Genomic DNA, 21957 nt, shown 5'->3' on the forward strand with positions numbered 1-21957 from the left:
CAAGATATGGATTCTTCAGTCTTAACACTTTTTATGTTTTTAGTATTTTGTTTATTTATTTATTTATTTAAAAACCCTCCTTTTTTCTTTCTTTTTTCTTTTTTTTGGGGAGTGGGGTGTGAACAGAAAATTAATTACCAACGAGATGAAAGAATACAACAGCCCCCAAAGGAGGGAGAAAGAGACAAAATAATACGAACAAGATCTGCCCTCAAGAAACAGAGGGCATCCGAAGCAAAGAAAGGGGGAGGCACCCAGTAAACAACAATGTGTGTTCCTTGGGGTCTCAACACAAGTAGAAGAAATAGTAGATAATTTGCTTTAATGTCCTGGAAATGGAGTCCCAAATCTGATGGACAGATCTAGAATTGGAGGTCCATTTTTGAAGGTTGTGTTCCATCCCAATCTGAGTTTTATTCATTCAAATATTCAATACTAGTACTTCTCCTTTTTAGGGGCTTTATGCCTTCACCGCATTAGGAATCTTACATTTCTTAGTTTCTTTACATATTTTAAGAGCCCTATTCACTCCATAATAATTTTTTACCAGAATTTCTCATGTTTTTTTTTTATAATTAACTGTTTCCTTTGTTATATGAGTAAACATTCCAAACTGCAAATTAGCATACAGACAAGCCAAGGTGTGGCACACTCCATTGCCTCAAACAATTTCAGACCACGAACCAAACCTTGTACAAGGTTTTTCATGCCAATATTTCTTTTTCAATTATAAATTAATAAAAAATAAAAAAGTTTCTCATGGTTCCATTCTAATAACTGGAGCAGCGAATCCAAGTTTATATCAGATATTCCCTACCGACTGCAAGTAGTTCGACCTATCCGGGGTCATCACTAGCAAGATGTTTTCCTACACTTTATAGGCTGTCAACGGTTCAAGGGACAAGCGAAAACATGTAATCGATTATTTCCCAAAATTATCAATAAAACGTAAGGAAGTGGTATGAAAGTAAACCCAGTTCAGCCATTCACGAAATCAAGCAAAAAAAAAAAACAAGAGGCATACAACTTCAACAGTGAATATAGTCCAGAAAATGAGAGCCATTCACTTTAGCAAATCACTTGAGACATGTCTCCACATGCTGGCCTCAAACGGGGGGTGGGGAACAGAACCTACAAGCCTCAATGAAAATCATTATTCCAGAAAACATCACTCTGTACTTTACAGGAATTTTTCTAATTTGCTTTTCTGATAACTCAAAAAATGTACTGATGAAACACCCTTAAATACAATTGTACGCTAGCTCTCCATCAATTAAGACAAAGCAGAGAAGCCCACCAGCACATAGCAAACAACAAAGCTCTCAAAGATACATTCATTTCTTTACGTTCACACATTCCATATGATAGCCCCAGTAATTAGCAGCCACACATCTTCCCTTTACCTTGAAGAACTTGAGCATGCCAAGTCATGAGGAGATCAGAACATTCCAGTAAAAACCCACTGTACCCCAGTTATTCTCAGGAATTGTATGCATATCTCCTCCAAAAAAAAAACACACAAGAATATAATAAACAACAAACTATTTCGTCTTTTCAGATACAAAACAGACATTAGAAAGCTCATGTCCTTTACAAATAGGTGAGGGTAGTTATAGTTTTGTCTTCAAATCAGTCAACAAGAACAACTCAACTTTTGTGGGATATCTTTTGCCCAAAAAAGATGGCAAAGAAAGTTTCCTGGAGGTATAATAGATTCCGGTTGAGACTTTAAGGTAAAAGACCTGAATTCTCCCACTTCCATATCCTACTATCATCTTCTTGCTGGCTGCACTGAACTAAATCAATCAGCCTCAACAGAGCAGCATAGTGAGAAATCTCCCAGTAATTAAGATCTCATCTAAAGAAAATTATAATACTTCCCCACATCTCATGAGACTTGATAATAAATACTCCATAGATCAAGAGTTTCCAGTCCTTGATTTTTTTTCTCCATTTGGAAACATTGTCCAAACAGCAGCTGACATAAGACATACAAACTGATGATTTCAACAAGCCCCCTAGCCTTCAAGAAATCAGCATAAATCACCTTGGATAAGTTGATCTCTGAAACAAGTTGTTTGGAAAAATAAAACATCTAGGCTTTAGAGGAAGAAAAATAGAGAAGAGAAAGAGCTCTTATGATTGTTCTCTTTGTTCTAACTAATTTATACAGAGAAGTGCAGGGACTAAAAATGCTCCTCATGACGTACAGGAGGAGACAATAATAAACAGGAAAATTTGTACATGAGAAATGGTACCCTCATATTAGATGTAGTCTCTTATCTACAATAGTAGGGAGAAAATTGAGTTCAGCGGCATATATGGCTGTGAATGTGTTCCTACATCCAGGAGGTGAAGCACCGTGTATCAAGGTCATATATTCAAACTGAATAGTATTATTGATTTACTACCACTTCACATCATTTTGATGTACTAGCCACCAGGTGGAAGCTGATAAGCACTATTAGTTTTATTTACCAAAGCAGAAAAGATTTAGAACTTTCAGTACACAAAGTAGAATATGAAATTGAAAGAGAACTCACCTTAGATGCTTGCTGAAACAAAAAGCTGTTCTGCTCCATCCCACTAATCTAACTCCAGAAAAAAGGCAAAACAAAAATGGGTGTAACTGTGTAAGCGGCAAACCATAGCAGAACATGAATCTTAGAAGAAAAGCACAGATGCTTATCTTACCAGGTTGATATCTGTAAAAACTACTGCGCCCGATTTAGCCCATCCAAACTTATTACCCATCTCCAAAGACGGAGAGAGATGAACAGAAGGAGGCAAAAACCATCCATCTATTCGAGCAAAGTCGCATAAGCCAAGCCGCTGAAATAACAGAGATGCTCCTTTTCGTATACATTCAATCACATCGGTCGGGAAACGAGGCGGTGTGTGATAAGTAACCTACGAAAGGAAAGGAAGGAAGAAGCATCACATATAGAATTTCTAGAAAAGTATGAATCTGGGACAGTTCCAACTCGACTTTAGGCAACCAAGCTAAGCCTAAACCCAAATAAATTGGGTTGTCTGCAAAATTCCTGTTCTGCCATTCAACTCTTTTTGAAGTCATATTTTCTGCTAGCCCAAGGCCATCCATGTATTTTCCCTCCGCTCCCCCCCCCCCCAATATGGTCTATCCTTTCTCCTTCTAGCACCTCTATACTGCACCATTTACTTCTTACTAGTGCAATTAAGGTTCAATCTGGCCCAGTTTACATGGTAGAAAATTGTATTCATATGGAAAATAGCTGTTCTTAACAGGCCTACCCCATAAAAAGCCACCTATAATTAGTCGGTGAAAGCCACTTCTAGCCCAAGGGAGCAGTTGAATAACATTATTGAACATCATTCTTGGCCCAAAAGAGTTCTGGCCAGAAGGGGTTGGTTGTGGGCCTGTGATTAAAACAGTATGGGTGGCATCAGTTGGTTTGGCACCCTAGTTAACAAATTCAGATTCAGAAATAATTCAGGTTCAATTCATTTTGCCAATTTGAAAATTCAATCAAAATTTGGAAACAAATGGATGAATGGAAGACACTTGAATTTGAATCACTTGAGAATTAATCATCACCTATTGTTGAAGCTCTAGGGGCAGTCCTATCCTATCGGGCTTAGTTTCTCTTCTGTTATTGTAATTAGTAGGTTAGAGGTATTTTAGTCCCCTAACTAACACCCTTTATTTGAGCATATATATGTGTGTGTGTGTGTATATATATATATATATATATATTTGTGCTCTCTCTCTCTCTTTGTGTGTTTTTCTCTTGGTTTGATTACTTAGATTCTGGTTTGTAACACCATGAAAATTCAGAACCAAAAAATTGATCCTTTTCTTAAATTTTTATTGAAATTTTGTAAGATTCTGAATTTTGGAACCAAATTATTCAGTTTCTGAACTATTCTTTAGGACTGAATTTTCGGAATCCAAATTATTCTGGACGCTAAAAAGTTCGTGCATTTTTGCAAATTTCTCAAACAGTTCGGATTTGGTAAAGATATTTTCCAAACCAAGTTTTTGCAATATTATTCGCAAATTTGCTAACTGTGGTTGGGCCAGGTTGACCATATAAGATAGAAGCCAAGCACCTAACCCAACCAAACACAATTTATTTGGTTTACAAATATAACCCCAAGTCCCTAACCAAGAAAAGTGGCAGATTTCTTCAGCAAAATGGAAAGTTGAACTCCAAGGCTAAGAACCAAATACTCAACCCAAAAACAACTTTTTATCAGGTTAAAAACGATCTGATCCCTGAATTATTGGGTTGGGCATGAAGGATAGTTCAGTAATTGTCATTCCCTACTGACCAGACTCCTGATTGTGAATAAATGAAGTGTATCTTAGCAAGAAAACAGAAAGCAGAAATAACAATCGATAGTAAGTGAAAAGTAAAATAGTAAATCTTTCATATAGAAATACATGATTAACTATCTCATATGTCTAGTTGTATAGATACATTTCTGCCCCCACCTGCTGTGTTGGAAGATACTTCCTTCGGTAATTGAAAATCGCATCCTTCTCCCCAACATCGCCACTGCCAAGGAATTGAAGCTCCACCTGATCATCAATGCCATACAATAAGTCCTACTCATCCATTTAGTCGGGAAACCACACCAATCTCTCTCTCTCTCGTGTCTGTGTGTGTCTCACACATTTATTACTTCTTTATTATCGATAAAGTGAATCAATTGCTATCCACTGGGGAAAACACTTCCACAATGTCATAATAAGAAATATCAAGTCAGGAAACCATAAAAAAAGTCCTACACCTCCATTAACGTAGGATGAGTAGGACTTATTACTTCCACACTCCACAGTCGTGTGTGTCTCCTACATTTATTACTTCCTTATTGTCAAAAAATTGAACCAATTCCTATCACTGAGGGAAAACACTTCGACAATGCCATAACGAGAAATATTACAAAATATCCAGTATTACTGGACATGTCCATTTCTGATTCTTTTTCCTTTAAATCAGATCGCCAAAGAATACCATTTATTGATCCTATCCATGCAGAATGATTAGTGGGCAGGCCTGTGGTGCAATGGTTAAGTCGCACTATCGTAACATGTAGGTCATAGGTTCAAAACTTGGAAACAGCGTCTCCTCGAAGCAGGGGGTGAGGTTGCATACACAATGCCCCTCCCAGACCTCAATGTAGTGAGAGCCTTGTGTGCTGGGTATGACCTTTTTATCCATGTAGAATGATTAACAAATGCTTATTTAAATTAAATAAGGTAATGATAGAGAGTACAGAGAACTTGTTCCAATTCTATTCCCCACCCCCCCACCCCCATTATCAATTTGCTCCCAATAGGTCCATGTGGAAATTATGTTCCCAATATATGAACAAATCTAGATTACAGCAGCACTCAAGATTTTCCACCAAAATAAGCCCTAGGATTATGGATATTTATCTTAACCCAAGACTTGGAGACAAATCCATCGCAAAGTTGGAGGTGAAGAGGAAAATGTTATCAAGAAATACCACAATGAAATGAAAGGAGACCATACAATATCTATGGTTCACAAACCTCAGTTGGGAGGAAAACCACAGGACGGCAATCAAAACCAGAACCAACATCAAGGACAATTGCTGTAAATTCACTTGCTCCTTCAAGAAAAACTTCAACTAGGATTTTATCATCAATTCCCTGTCAACCACAGCACGAAAAATTGTAACAAAACAAGTAGTTTCTTCACATATACAGATCCCTAGCAAGTTCCCTAAAAAAAAAAATACCTCTAAGATTATATCATTAGCTTTCTTAAGGGAATCATCAACACCATATGCAACAGTAACACCAATGCTTGACCCTGCCCTCGCTGGTTTGACCTGCATTTGTGCCAGACTTCATTACCAAAACAACTTAATAGCATATGTTCACTCAGAAAGAGGGAAGCTAAGTGTGCCTTACCACAACTTTTCCTAGTTCAGTGTCCAACTGATTGCTTGCAAACCAGTTTGATAACTCAGATTTGTTCAACATACTTCCCTAAATAACATCTTTGAAGTATTAGCGACCCAAGGTAACCAAACCTATAGTCCAAAGAAATATAACAACAACTAGATTAGAAAGTCTCAAGCCACAACAACAGCAGAAACTATTGTGTGCTTCCAATGATAACCAAACTTTATGAACTTAAGTGACCAACACCATAAAAAGAATATACAGAAGGATCAAACTGATATAAGATTACAAGAAAACTTCATTGAAGTGTGTATCTGATGCTGCAACTTTATTCTTGGAATGGACACATTAGTCCGTATCAAACAGAACAAATGAGAAGACAACAGAACCAGGGGTACCATAAATCACAACTAGAAACAGCATAAATTCATAATTTAAACAGTATCTATGGTTAGCTGACATCAGGATAAAGAAAAGAAGTCAAGAAAAAAATGGAATATGCAATATAGTTTGTTTAGAATTATGCGTGTTTTCTGTAATTATTTCTTATTTAGGGGCTTATGCATTAAAATGCATAATCTAGGGACTTAGTTGTAATTTCCAGAGTTGGAATTATCAAAAATATTTTCTAAGCAGCCAATTGGAGTATATTTTCCCAAATCAGTCTTCTCTCTTTCACTTACTTTTCTTCTCTTCTTCTATTGTGCAACCCTAGTTAGTTTTTGTTCTGATTATGTTACATAGTTAATGATATGATGCCATCTATGCTCATGTCAGATGATCACAGATTTATTAGAGCTATCATCACAAGTTCATCTGATGTTACAATATAGGTGGAGTAAACACTCAGCCAGTTTTAAGTTTTGTTTTGCCAGTCACAAACTCAGATGGAATATACTGTCAGCTTTGCAATCAATCTTTACATAAGATCTCCAAGCTTAGTAGGCATGGCAAAGTAGTTGCACAGCTGGCATATACACTAGGTGCTTGATAGATTGATCTGAACTAGTATTCCAAGCTTACTAGGTATGGCAAAGTACACACCTGACATCCACACTAGGTGCTTGATAGATTGTCCCATCCAACTGCCAAATTTTACTTCACCAGGCATGGTTTCAAGTATCTCTGATACCGATACGATACCCTCCGATACGTATCTTAAATTTAGCCGACCGATACGATACACACCGATACGATACATGAAATTTTTAAAATCCTTTCGTATCAATATATATCCCACAATACATACCGATATGCATCAATACACCACCGATACACATTGATATAATACGATATGCACCGATACGACTCTATGGAAAATATAAAATCGAGGTGAAATGTATGTTTCGGTATGTATCGGTACGTATCGATGAGTATCGGTAAGTGTGCTATGGTCATATAACGGCTAAGATGGATAATTTTTCATAAAAACAAGATTTTTTGAAGGGTTTTTGTTCCAAAGTTGCTACCAGCCATATTTCTCTCTAACTAAAGTGGAAATCAAGATTGAGAACAAGGATTTTATATTTATAGTACAGCTACAAACCTTGAATTCTTCGTGCGATACCCTCAATTTAGTGTTTATGCATAATACATGTTATCAATAGTTTTTTTTTAACAAATTCTTTACGCAAAAGTGTTTAAAAAATGTTTCCTATCCATTTATGTGTGTATCTTTAACGTATCTTAGCGTATCTCTGATACGATACGATACCGTCCGATACATATCTTAATTTTGGCCACCGATACGGCGACTGATACCGATACTTTAATCCTTGCCACCAGGTTGATATCAGAGAAAAGGACTCGTTTTGTCATTCAAAACTTCAACATGATCATGAATGCAGAATTAGTATCTCATTTTGAAGCTTCCAAAAGCAGCACAACCAGGATGTTTGATTCATCATTCAATGGTATCCAATGTTCCATAACACTACCTTTGAAGAGTGACAGGCTATGGTTTTTTCCAAGGATGTGAATGACAAGCTAAGGCATTTGCCTCTTCGAGTAAAGACACTACCCCTTCTGATTACTCAAGGGTCAAGAGGATGGGTAGGGTTATTTTCCCAGTTAAATTATACCACTCACAGTTACTAACACCGATGATAATACTATACTGATGATGAACTATTCACGGACCAAGGATGATGCAACATTTAGCGCTACAAAGCATCCTTTTCCATTTCAACCTGCTTATGGAGGTGAAGCACAATATCTGTATGAGGGGAATGACAACAAAGCTAAGCACAAGGGGCAGGACAACCAAGGGAACTATCCTACAGGAGTATCCAACTCATGGTTTAGTCTGCAATAGGAGGCTGGAAAATGAAGTAGACAAGAGCCAAAGTTAATTCCAACGGTTTTGGGCCAACAAAAACCTCCACTATGTAAAATGTAATTACTTAGTTCAACATGTGCCTGGTGGACATCCAAAAGCAAATATCTGATGATCTTTAATGCAAAACAATTAGGGAGAGAGAAGTCAAACACAGGCATTTGTTTAGTATCATACCTGCACTAAAAAACTGGGTACTGTCACGAATCCTTGTCTGTCAAGTTCCAATGAAGCTTCATACTTCCGTAAAATAACATGCACACACAAAGAGAGAGAGAGAGAGAGAGAGAGAGAGAAAGAGAGAGAGAGAGAGAGAGAAGGGAGAAAATAAAAATGAAGAGTCAACATGAGATTCAAATGGGAAAAAAGGATGTGTACCAGTGTGTGTTAATGAGCATGTGGGTGAGTCAAGACTAGCAAACTGAGAATGCTATAAGCATACAAAAACACTTCAAAACTGCCAGCAGAAAAGGTTCGACGCACTCAAAGAAAAATAGCTGATAAAATTCAGGGAATAACCTGAAGTAGAACCTAGAGTTTCATTACGAAGATGATGTATTCTCAAATTTCATTTGTTAGGAATTCTTTTATGGAATCTTATGTAGCAATCATCACCAGAGTTTAGGTTACACCTCACTAAAACGATGAATCCTTCAAGCGAAGAGCCAAAGGCATACATCTACTTTTTGTAAAGAAGTGTAAATCTGTTTGGTTGCAACAAGGGAAATGAAGGGAAGACAAGGACAGTGAAATTTTCAAACCTAATGAATCAACTTTTGTAATCATTGCCCACATGTATGTGTTACTAACTCCAAATCATCCCATATTTGGCTTTTAAATTTCACTTTACTTTGCATCTAAAATACCATCCATTTGAAAAGTAAAATAAAAAATCTAAAATGTATCGTTACTAAATATGGTAAGAAATTTAAGTGTCTTATACAATCATGTTGGATAATGATTATTACATAAAATTTCTTTTTTTAGGTTTGAAAATTTTTACTTTCTTTCCCTTCAATTTCCATTGCAACCAAATGGAGCCTTAAATCTGGCTTCTGATCTATTGTTCTTGCTTGGTTATATTGCTGCTTAATCATTCTTTAATACTGTTTTGATTCCCCTAAAGACCTGAGATTGATCCCTTAATGTGGAAACCCTAATCAAGAGTTCTACTGTCAATAGAACTCCCACGAAAATCTAGATCCAACAGTTGGATCAGGTTCATCTTTTTTGAAGTTATTGGCCATAAATCAGACCTCAAACAGTATATATTGCATTGCATCAGAAACTTCTGACTATATGTTATCAGATTTTTCTTAGTTCTGACCCTTTATTCTTCACTGCAATCCTGGTTTTCAACTGAGCTTCTGAACCTACTCACATAGGCTTCTAGAAACCAATCAAAGTCTGGTTGGCCTCATCATCGATCTCATCTAATCTGACACGCCATTCACCAAGCTTCCAAAGTGAATATGACAATCCAGGGTGAGGTCTGTGAATGATACAGCTGATGACTTTGCAATGCAAGGAGTTGCCAGCCCAAATTTATGCAGTTGGGACAAAGCAGCTTTGTTTTGTTTCTTCTATCTTTCGTTGTTCTAGTTTGGGGCATATTGATCCTTCGTACTTGACCCAAAATTAAATGAAGATTTGCCACTTGATGATGAAACACAAGCACCATCAAATGTACAAAAGGATAACAGTAGCTCCGATGATGGTCTCATTAGGGGGACAAGGTCAGGTGCTGCATATAGTGGAACCCAACAAGAAAGTGATGATGATCAAACCAAAGATGGTGATGGTGGTGGTGGTGATGATGTTGATGATGGTGGTGGTGGAGAAACAAATGGACCAATACATTTCAGACAAGGGATCATTTAAACATGCAACCCAAGATATTGATCATTGTGCTCGCCACAACCAAAGTCTTATAGTCAGAAGGGTAAGCTTTCCCACAATCCAAGTGACAGTGATGCGCTGATGAGGTTCATGGACTCAATAAGCATTAGTTCGGACCATGCCGGTGCCTCATCTGGACATGGACACCATGTATCTTCAAGTGCTTCTTCAGGTTATGGATATGGAGCTAATGTAAGACCAACATTGGCCACTCCAGAGCAATACACTAGATTCAACCATGAATGAGAGTCGTACAACCATAGTTATTTCAACTAGGGTCAATGTTGTGCCTATGTTCGACAAGTGCACAACACTATCTTAGTAGCTCCTATTTAAGGAGCTTCTCGTAATGAATATAAACCACCACAGCACTCTTCATGGTACTCATCACAATGGCAATGGCAATGGCAATGACAATAGTAAGGGAAATTTACATCCACCTCCCCTGAGGTTTGACCTAATTAGATCCACCCCCTCATGTTTCAACTATTAGAAATCAACCCCACACACATAACACCATGAGTGAGTTTTGAGGTTTGATATGTCAAGTCATGCCATATTTTGGTTAATGCCCAAAATCTCATCTTCCATCTCACCTCTTTCTTCTTCGGCAACCTGCGTCAAAATCAACCATGACCAATTTTGACTCTGGCTGTTCCGACCAAACTGATTTTAGGATTTTTTTTTTCTCACCAGACATTGGTTTTTCAGACCTAAGGGGCTGATCCTAGGGTTTTGAGACTGGCAATCCAATTCCTCTCTTCATAACCCTGCTCTAAAGTCAACCAAAGCCATTTGCCCTGATAAATTCCAGTCCAAGACTAGATTCGGAGTTCATCCTGCATATATCCAGTTGCTCTTGGAATCTCAAAATTTGGAATTCGAATATCTAGTAGTCTGTTCTTTGGTATTAAGAGATGAACTGAGTATTTCCTATTTTTTAATGGTTGTTTTGACGGGTCAAAGAAATCCTAGCGGTGATCCTTTGGTGTTTGTGAATGGACAGGTTCACCTCATAGAGAGAGCTTCAAGGTAGAGAACAAGCTGAAGCCAGAGAAGAAGATGTAGCTTGCCAAGAAGCTTGGCCTGCAGCCTAGGCTTGTCGCAGTGTGGCTCCAGAACCGTAGAGCTTGTTGGAAGACGAAGCAGCTCGAGAGAGATAAGCCCCTTAAGGAGAAAGATACTCTCAATTTAAGAAGCGATCATTATGGCAGGAAACGCCGCGGAAGAGATGGACGATGCTTCTGCATTCTTCGATGTTAGGGTAAGGGTTTGTAGAGGCGGAATTGGGGTTGGTGGGAGTGGTGGTGCCGCTGTCTTCTCCAGTGGATCTGGTTGTGATGGGGTGGTTGGTGTCCACTGACTGGATTTGAAGAGTCGATGAAGAGTCAAGAGCCACCAATCTCAAACATGAAAAGAGGCGGCGAAGTTGAAAGCGGCAGCCGCTAGGTTTCAAGACCAATTTTGGCCTTTTAGGGTTGAATATGTAACAAGGGTAAAATGATCTTTAGATTAGGATTTTTAGGTCAAGATATCATAAGGGTAAATTCTCTCTTTATATCAAAACTAACACCTCTCACGGAGTTATGTGTGTTAGATTGATTTATGTTGTAATAATGGGTTTTATGGGTTTTAGGGAAAGTGTCAGTTACCAAACGGACCTTAAGGAGTTTAATGGTCTTTGTAATTCTCTAGAACCTTCTCTCCATTGTTATAAATAAAGAGGGTTGGTGTCATATTAGACACAAGTCATACCCCATTCAACATACTATCAAAGCCTTAGGATCCGAAACCCTAAGGGCTCTCCCTCTTCTCCATCTCTTTGTCTCTTTCTCATTTCTCTCTCTCTCTCTCTCTCTCCCAGTGCCTCCTTCATCTGCACCTCCCTCCATCTCTCTTCATCTGCTTCTCTCTCGTGGTGAGAGCTTCTTAAACCACCAAGAGGGTTTCTAGCCTCCACCCATCCTTCCCTGGGCTCTCAGACTCTCTTCTACAATGATCTGAGAGACCCAAAACTTTTTTTTCATCACTTTTTCAAGATTTTCTCCCTAAGAATGTTTTTTCATTGCCGAGATGCTTTTTCCCCCTCGATGCTCCGATCATCTTGATGTTTATTGCGATTGGTGCCTCTTATCCTTGTGGTGGTATGTACCGATTACTTTTTTGTTTCAGGTCTGTTCTAGAGCTATCCCCAAAATCGTTTTCTCAGGGTTTTACCCTTTATCGATTTTTAGGTTTTCTAGCTTTATCTGGTTATTTTTGTGCTTTCTGTATCTCCGACTAGTGTCTCTTCTATTTACACAGCCCCCTTGAGTAGAAACTATGTCTACCATCTCATCTGCTTCTACTGGTGAAGACACCACGTCTCTTCCTACCTTTTCTCCTTGTGCGCTCAAGTTTGATGGCACAAACTACATTATGTGGTCACGCTCGGTCTGCATCTCCATCAAGTCCTGTGGCTATTATGGGTACCTCACTGGAACCACGAAGCATTCGACCACCGGTACTAAGATTGACAAGTGGGAGTGTGCCAACTCTCAGGTTATGGCCTTTCTTGTTAACTCCATGTTGCCAAACCTTTCGTGTAGCTATCTCCTCCTTGACTCCGCTGTGAAGATCTGGAAGTCTGTCCAGGATATCTATTCCCAGGCAGGGAATGATGCTCAGGTCTTTAAGCTTCACCAGAAGGTTTGTGATTTGAGGCAGAGAGAGCTCACTCTATCACAGTACTACTATGAGTTGCGGTCACTATGGACTAAGTTGGATTTCTATGAGTATACTCCTTCCACCGCTGAAGATGTCACCAAGTTTCAAAAGCAAGAGAACAAAATCAGGGCCTATGACTTTCTGGCAGGTCTGAATGTGGAGTTTGATCAATTGTGGTCCCAGGTTTTGAGTTGTGACCCCTTTCCTACCTTGGATCAAGCCTATGTTGTGATCGAACTTGAGGACAGTCGACGTACCATTATGCTTCCACAGTAAGCTGACACTCCTATTGAGAGATCTGCATTTGTTTCTGGCACTCAATCCTTTAGTGCAGCCCCATAGTCTGGTGGCTCTACTAGGACTCATGGTTCGAAATCTCCCAGAAATTTTGGAATTTCGGTGGATTTTTTTTTTACTGAAACAAAAGTACCTACGAATTAAGGGTTGTACAACATCTTCATCGAAATTTCGTTATTTTGGCAGAAATTTTGGTACCATTTCGGTATCTCGCCGAAATGGTACAACCCACATGCTATAAATATTCCATCTCGTCAAGACAAACACTCCTCCCATCCTCCAATTAGCCACATCATCACACTCTTTGACTTCCACTGGACTCCTACAAGAAGATCTATACATTCAAAGCTTAAAGAAGGTAAAGTTCCTTCTCTGAAACCTTTTTTTTTTTTAAATAGTACATAAATACTTGTTGGATGCATGTAGATTTTTTATATGTTAAACATTAGAGGTCAATCTATGACCTCACGGAGTCGAAATTTTTTTTTTGTACATAAATATTTTTTTTTTCTGGTTTAAAATTTCATTTTTCATTAACATAAATTGTTAATTTTTATGCTAAATATTGCTCTGATGGTTGTTAACTGTATATATATGTTAGTCACCAATGGCTTTTCTACGACTCTATCAGAGTGAAATTTTTTCAGCCAGTAATTATTTATTTTAATTTTTGAAAAATATGAAAAATAGATTAATAATTAAAAATTAATTTTAAAAATAGGAAAAATTTTTGTTTTGATTTTAAAAATAAAAGAAAAATATGAGATTAATATTAGGGTGTTTTGGAGCGTACTATATGCTTGTTATGTTATAACATCTTTGACTTTGTTGTATTATGTCATTAAAATATTTTCTAAAATTGATTAAAAAATAATTTTATGTAAGAATAAAATATAAGCAGCTACCATATACTTGTAAGTTAATAATAACATTCTTTTTTCTATGCATCAGCATCAGGGTGACATAAAATGGTTAGAGAAGACGATAAGGAAGACGGGAGAAGAGGGAGAGGAGGTGGGAGATATGATAGTAGTTATGATAGTGGAGAAATTACATGGAAACATGGAGAGCCTATTGATGGCGATAAGAGGTATACAAAATGCAACTACTGTTATAAGAGGTTTATGGGTGGTGGGACCATAAGACTTAAGCAACATCTAGATGGAAATTCCTCAGATGTAGCTAGATGCAGAGAAGTGCCTAATCATATTGCCAAGGCCATAGCTAAAGACATGAAGGGGGGGAATAAGAGAAAAGCGGCAAAGGAGAAGACGAGGATAGAGTCTGAGGAGGCACTACATGCTCCCGTGCATCGATATAATGATGATAGTGATGATGACAATGATGACCCAGTGTATGTGCCTGATGACATAGAAACTGAGCAAGAGGCTAGGCAATGGCGGCAGGTGCAAGCATTGAGCCAACAAAGTCTTCATGAGGAGACGGAAAGGCGTAGACATAGAGGAGCTGGTCCATCTAGAGTTGGAGGTAGTGGATCTTCACAGATCCCTTTGCCCTTTACGAGATCATAGAGTACAAGGGCAGCCCCACCTCCACCTTCACCTCCAGTGGTTCCACCTCGTGTGAACCCCGTCCTACAATAGGATCCCCGTGTGTACAGGAAAAAGGGTAGTAAGCAGCGTAAGATAAAGGGGATGTGGAGAGACATGAAGGCTTCTGTTGGGGAGACAGTGTCTAAGTGGATGTTATTTCTTAGCATCCCAACAAACGCCACCACAGGTCCCTATTACCAGCCGATACTTGATGTTGTGGCTGTGGCTGAGGCCGGTCTAGGGATAAAGGGGCCGACTACATATGAGGTGATGAATATATATTTGCTTAAGGAGAAGGCTGACTTGAAAGCATATATTGATGAGTTAAAAGTTATGTGGAAGAGCCATGGGGTAACCATAATGTGTGATGGTTGGACAAGGCCCACGAGAAAGTTCATCATCAATTTTATGATTTATTGTGATGGTAGAACCATTTTCTTGAAGTCTATTGATGCATCCAAGGAAAGAAAGGATGCAAAATATATTTACAAGCCTTTGAAAGATGTTGTGGAAGAAGTTGGGATACAAAATGTTGTTAAGATTGTGACTGACAATGGAAGTAACTACAAGAAAGCCGGAATTAAAATGATGAACAACCCTAGATTCCAACTCTTTTGGACTCCTTATGCAGCACACTGCATTGACCTAATGTTGAAGGACATGGGAAAACTTAAAATTGTGCAGACTGTGATTGGAAGGGCTAGGCAAGTGAGCACATTTGTCTATAATCATGGGTTTTCATTAAACCAATTGAGGGAGAAGTGCGAGGGCGACTTGGTCAGGCCTGGTCTCACAAGATTTGCTACCAACTATATTGCACTCCAGAGTTTTGAATCCAAGAAAGTTGGTCTTCGATCTATGTTCGCATCTAAGGATTGGTTTGGTTGGAGGGAAGAAGGATCAGCTAGTGGTAGGGAGGCACAGGCAATCGTTTCGTCAGAAGAGTTTTGGACACAATTGGGTAAAGTGGTTAAAATCTTAGCACCAATTATTGGCATGTTGAAGTTGGTGGATTATGCTTTCAAACCCACCATGCCAAGCATGTGGGCTGCTATTGCAATGATGAAGGAAAATGTCTATGCTACCAACCCACGTAGAAGTAGGAAATTTGTGGAAATAATAGAAGACCATTGGGATGCATTAGGCAGCTTCGGGGCTCCCGCCGCATATACGGGTCGTACGAATACTAATCCTAGTATGAAATCTAAATTTTAGTATGTTACTTATACAAGTGTTAAGTGTTTTGGAACACAAATAATCTTTTACACTTATTGTAACTTATAATGCAACTGAATGGTGAGTGTTGTATGGGGGTTCGTCTCCAGAACTAAGGAAGATTGCCATCAAAGTACTCTCCCAAACATGTTCTGCATCTGGTTGTGAGAGAAATTGGAGCACATTTTCACTCATCCATTCGAAGATGCGGAATCGATTGGGTTCACAACGTCTGAATGACTTGGTGTATGTGCATTATATTATGGGGCTGAGGATGCAGCACATACGCATGAGTCAAGATAATGATAGGGGCCAGATCGAGCTGGCTAATATTTTCTAAATCGACTCAAATGATGAGGATCCTCTAGTGGACTGGGTGAGGGATAGAGGCGAGCCGTTGATGGATCAGCCGGGGAGGTAGGCTGGACCCATATCTAGTGCGAGAGATGGTGGTCAATGTTGATGATTATATGGCTACAGATGGAAGGATATACCATTCGAACCTGCACCTGGTAGGGACGATGATGATGACGACGAAGATGATTGGTCCATTTCATCGGGTGGTCGTACCCACACCCAAACTCAGACACAGACACATGGTGATGGTGACGGTGATGGTGATGGTGATGGTGATGGTGATGATGGTGGTGATGATGATGATGATGATGACAATGATGGTGATGGTGATAGAGATGGAGGAGGTGATGAAGAGGGTGATAATGGTGGCAACGGTGATGGTGATGACGATGATGATGGTGATGGTGGTGATGGGGGAGGTGGTGGTGATAGATTTGAAGGAGTTCAAGAGCAATATGAGCAAGCCGATCCACAGCCGGAGCCGGTGCGATTCACTGGGGAGAGTTTGAGTATGCCACACAAGATTCTAATCATGGTGCGTGTCCATCAAGTGGAGGGAGGAGTTCAGGTTACAGTAGAGGGCCTCATCGCCGATTCGGTGAAGGGCAACGAGATTGTATGGACATTGATAGTCTATCTACTTGGAGGGGATAATCATTCGGACAGTGAGAATAGAGGGAGTGGGCAATGGCATGTCCCATCATATACTGGAGGGAGCATCTGGTCGCAGTATCATGGACCTTATGGTAAATTCACTGGGATGGGGCATACATCTGGTTCATCTATTCCTAGTAGTAGTACTGACTATGGCACCCAGACCCAGTCACATGGTAGTGGCTTTGTGGACAGTTTATTCTCATACCCAGCCAACCCGTACACTTTGCTAGAACCATCAGTTGACAGTAACTCAATGGCAGGTTCTTCTTCTTCATACTATGGTGGTGATACGTACCCTTGGATAGGTTACCTTCAGTATGTAGATGACTCAGTCTTTTTGGCAGCTATGGAGGACTACGTTCGATTCTTCTCTCAGACTATGACGTGACATGCATTTGTAGCGCAGTCAGAGGACAATGCATGTCGACTCCATCGTACCAAGCGTGGAATCTAACCAGGCCATCATAATTCTTTCCAGTAGATGGTAGATACTACATAGTCATTATGATTACTGTTATACTATTGTGTAAGTTACATGCTCAGTGTTTGACTTTTGTAAGGACTTGTGGATTAGAGAGTCGCATAGTATACTACTCTAATACTCTAAATATTAGCTAATTAATGTTGATGTATGTTTGCTCATGGCTTAAATGCATTATTTATTTGTTTTACTATCATATTACATCTTGTTCTAGCAATGAAATAGGTACAATTTTCAAAACAGTTCGACGGTTGCTGCCAACCAAAGGTACAACTCTAAAACAATATCATGTTCTAATATTTTTGCATTTTTATGCTCTTATCATGTTTATTAACCTTAATATAGGCTATCCCCCAAGTTTCAGGTCAAAATACCACTATTTGACCACCGAAACAGCTAAGCGAAAAAAAAAAAAAAAAAAAATTAATTACACAATTTCGGCTGAAATCTCATTGAAATTTCGATATTTCAGTGGTCATGAACCCACCGAAATACCAAAACGAAACGAAATGAGATCTCGAACCTTGCTAGGACTCCAGTGAAGTGCGATTACTATGGAAAGGAGCGTCACACCAAGGAGCACTGCTGGAAGCTTCATGGTCGTCCTACTGATACATCTGGAAAAGGGCGAGGGAAGGGTCGTGCCGGTACTTCTAGGTAGGCCAACCATACTGAGAGCCCTAACTCTGACTCTATTCCTAGGTCTTTAGTAGCCTCACTATCATTTGACAAGCTTATACCCTCTAACGCCTCTTAACACGTTCAGACTCTCCTGCACTTGCCACTGCGAGCTCTTCTCATTCCACCCCTTCTGGGTCAGGTATCTCCTTTTGTGACCATACTATGTCTGTCCCTTCTACCCCTTAGAATATATAACAAGCCGCTTGTCTCTTTTTTAACATTACACTACTTGTCCTAGTAATGGCGTTTAAAGTATCGGTCCGTATCGTACCGTATCGGCCCTTACCGATACGATACGGACCGATATGATACATAAAATTTTTAACACCCTTTTGTATCGATACATATCTTACGATACACATCGATACGCACTGATACACCACCGATACACACCGATGCGTACCGATACTCTATGAAAATTTCAAAATCAAAGTGAAATGTACATTTCGGTATGTATCGGTACGTATCAGTATGTATAGGTGTGTATCGGTATGTATCGACCAATACACACCGATATGTACCGATCAATCATAAAATGGCCAAAATGGGTAATTTTTTAGAAAAACACAATTTTTTTAGATGTTTTTGTTCTAAAGTTGCTGTCAACCATTTTTCTCTCTAACTAAAGTGGAAATCAAGGTTGGGAACAAGGATTTTATAATTATGGGACAACTGCTAACCTTGGATTCTTAGTGCGATACTCTCAATTTACTGTTTATGCATAATACATGTTATATATAACTTTTTTTAACTATTTTTTTTACGCAAACGTTTATAAAAAAATATTTCATATCCATTTATGTGCGTATCTTTAGCGTTTCCAATACGAAATGATACCCTCTTATATGTATCTTAATTTTAGCTGACCGACATAGAGACCGATACCAATACTTTAATCCTTGGGTAATGGTAAGGTCAAATTGGCTAATGGGACTTATTCCACTATTCTGAGGAAAGGCTCTGTTGGATGTCCCCCTCTTTATCCCTTTCTACTGTATTACATGTTCCTTCTTTTCCCACTAACCTTTTGTCCATTAGTAGTCTTACTTCCAGTCTTAATTGCAAAGTCACCTTTTTCCTGTCTCATCGTGTTTTTCAAGATCTGGTGACAGGGGCAACGATTGGCTCTGATAGGGTACAACATGGTCTATATCTGCTTGATGATGACTTGGCGTTCATCTCTAGTCAGGCTCTTCAGACATCTTCTACGTCACCTCCCATCTCTGAGTTACTACAGTGGCATCGTCGGTTGGGACATCCCCCTTTGGGAATTTTAGTTAGAGTTTTTCTTTCCTTTAAAAATTATAATTCGAGTTAATTTTTTTGTGAGGCATGTGTTTTTGCCAAACAAACTCGAATCACTTATTCTATTCCTAGAAATAAAAGTGCCACTCCTCTTTCATTGATACATTCTGATATTTAGGGTCCATCTCGCTATGTGTCTGTCAATGGTTATCGGTGGTTTGTCTATTTTATTGATTTTCATTCTCGGACTACTTGGGTTTATATGATGAGAACAAAGGGCAAGACCTTCTATTGCTTTCAGCAGTTTCACCGCATAGTTCAGACTCAGTTCGCTACCATTAAGATCCTTCGAAGAGACAATGGTCAAGAATACTTTGAAGGGTCCTTTCAAGCTTACCTTTTCGATCATAGGATGATTCATCAGACTAGTTGTGTGGATACTTCGACTCCTAAGTGAAAAAATCACCACCTTTATGAGGTAGCACGCTCTCTTACGTTTGAGATGCATGTTCTTCCCCAGTACTGGAGTGACAATTCTCACTGTTGCCTTTCTTATCAACCGAATGCCTTCTCAGGTCCATGCCTTCCGCTCCCCTCTGGATCTTCTCCAAGGTTCCACTGCTTTTCGTGTTCATCCTAAGGTATTCGGTAGTGTTTGTTATGCACGTGATCATCATCCTTATAGAAAGTTTGATCCTCGTGGTTTCCGATGCATTTTTCTAGGGTATGCTCCTACTTAGAAAGGCTATCGGTGTTTTCATCCTCCGGCGTTGGTTTGTGACTATAGATGTTGTCTTTCATGAATCTGCGTCATACTATACTACAACACCTCTTTAAAGGGAGTCTCCTTCCATTGTGGAAAATGTGCCGCCGTCTCTTGATATTGTTATCCCTACTAGAATCCCATTTCAGGGGGAGAGTGACACTCCTTCTCCTATTGCGCCTCAGCCAGAGATACGTGTGTATAGACTCAGGCCACTACACATCCAGCATCTACCCTACTATGCCAGTCGTCTCCTCTCGAGCCTAATCTTTTCCCCTTGAACCCTGGTAATTCTCCTTCTCCTTCTGTTGATCAGTCTTTTGAGTTGCCTATTGCTATTCGTAAAGGCATTAGGTCTTGTACTTTATATCATATTGCTAAAACTATTTCTTATCACTCACTCTCTCCTTCCTACTATAGTTTTGTGTCTTATCTTTCCTCTGTGTCTATTCTGCATACCTGGTAGGAAGCGAGTGCATACTCACAATGGCAGGCAACTATGGTTGAAGAGATGCAGGCTCTGAAGAATAATGACACATGGGATCTGGTGCGTCTTCCCTCACAAAAGAAGATAGTTGGGTGCAAATGGATCTTCACAGTAAAACAGAAGGTTGATGGTACAGTGGATCGGTATAAGGCCAGACTTGTTGCCAAAGGCTTCACACAGACTTATGGGATTGACTACCAGGAGACTTTTGCTCCAGTTGCTAAGATGAACACAATTCGTGTTATCTTGGCCTGTGCCGCCAACTTAGATTGGGATCTCCAGCAGTTAGATGTGAAGAATGCCTTCCTTCATGGGGAACTTAAGGAGGAAGTGTATATGGACATTCCTCCTAGGTTCACTTGCTCTAAAACCCAAGGGAAGGTATGCAAGCTGAAGCATGCTCTGTATGGGCTGAAGCAATACCCTCGTGCTTGGTTCGGACGTTTCTATAAGGCTAAGACTGCTACAGGTTACTCTTAAAGCAATGTCGACCACACTCTGTTCATCAAGAGATCTAGTGGGAAGATTGCTATCCTAGTAGTCTATGTAGATGATATTGTTGTTACTAGTGATGATCTGGCAAAAATCTCTCGCCTCAAGAGATACTTGAGTGAGGAGTTCGAGCTCAAAGACCTAGGACAACTTCGTTACTTCCTCCACATCGAAGTTGCCAGGTCTTCTCATGGGATCTACTTGTCTCAGCGGAAGTATGTGCTTGATCTTCTCTCTGAGACATGCATATTGGGATGTAAGCTGGCAGACACTTCTATTAAAGCTAATGGTCACCTGAGTAGCGAGGAAGGTGATCTGGTAAATAAGGGGAGATATCAGAGATTAGTGGGGCAGTTGATCTATCTCTCTCATACACGCCCTGACATAGCATTTTTCAACCTGGTTAGTCAATACATGCATGATACTTACTCGACTCACATGGAAACTGTGTTGCGTATTCTCCGGTACTTGAAATATGCCCTAGGACATGGCATCCTTTTTTCTCCTCATGATCACCTTAGGGTGGAGGCCTTCACAGATGCGGATTAGGCAGGTTCCCCTGATGACCGTAGGTCTACTACTGGTTATTGCACCTTTGTTGGTGGTAACCTTGTTACGCGACATACTAAGAAGCAAGCTGTGGTTGCCCGATCAAGTGCTGAAGCAGAGTTCCGTGCTATGGCACATAGCGTTTGTGAGCAGCTATGGCTTCATGATCTTCTCACTGATTTGGTTGTTCCTACTACCCTTTCTATGAATCTCTTTTGTGATAGTAAATCTGCCATTAGCATTGTTCACAACCCTATCCAGCATGATCGAACCAAGCATGTGGAGATTGATCAACACTTAATCAAAGAGAAGCTGGATAT

General features: G+C 39.6%; 1 protein-coding gene across 2 annotated transcripts in view; it reads right to left on the reverse strand.

The window, feature by feature from the left end:
- Positions 1–21957, reverse strand: part of LOC122061493 — a 49388-nt gene that overhangs the window by 22904 nt on the left and 4527 nt on the right. For both annotated transcript variants that reach the window (XM_042624763.1, XM_042624764.1), the window contains exons 6-12: positions 8433–8495; positions 5927–6004; positions 5752–5844; positions 5543–5662; positions 4478–4564; positions 2695–2910; positions 2544–2591 (exon numbers count right to left, since the gene is read on the reverse strand). In XM_042624763.1, the coding sequence (XP_042480697.1) occupies positions 2544–2591; positions 2695–2910; positions 4478–4564; positions 5543–5662; positions 5752–5844; positions 5927–6004; positions 8433–8495 (705 nt within the window). The remainder of the gene's footprint in view (positions 1–2543; positions 2592–2694; positions 2911–4477; positions 4565–5542; positions 5663–5751; positions 5845–5926; positions 6005–8432; positions 8496–21957) is intronic.

Source organism: Macadamia integrifolia, chromosome 14 (assembly GCF_013358625.1).
Source record: "Macadamia integrifolia cultivar HAES 741 chromosome 14, SCU_Mint_v3, whole genome shotgun sequence".
Lineage (NCBI taxonomy): Eukaryota > Viridiplantae > Streptophyta > Magnoliopsida > Proteales > Proteaceae > Macadamia > Macadamia integrifolia.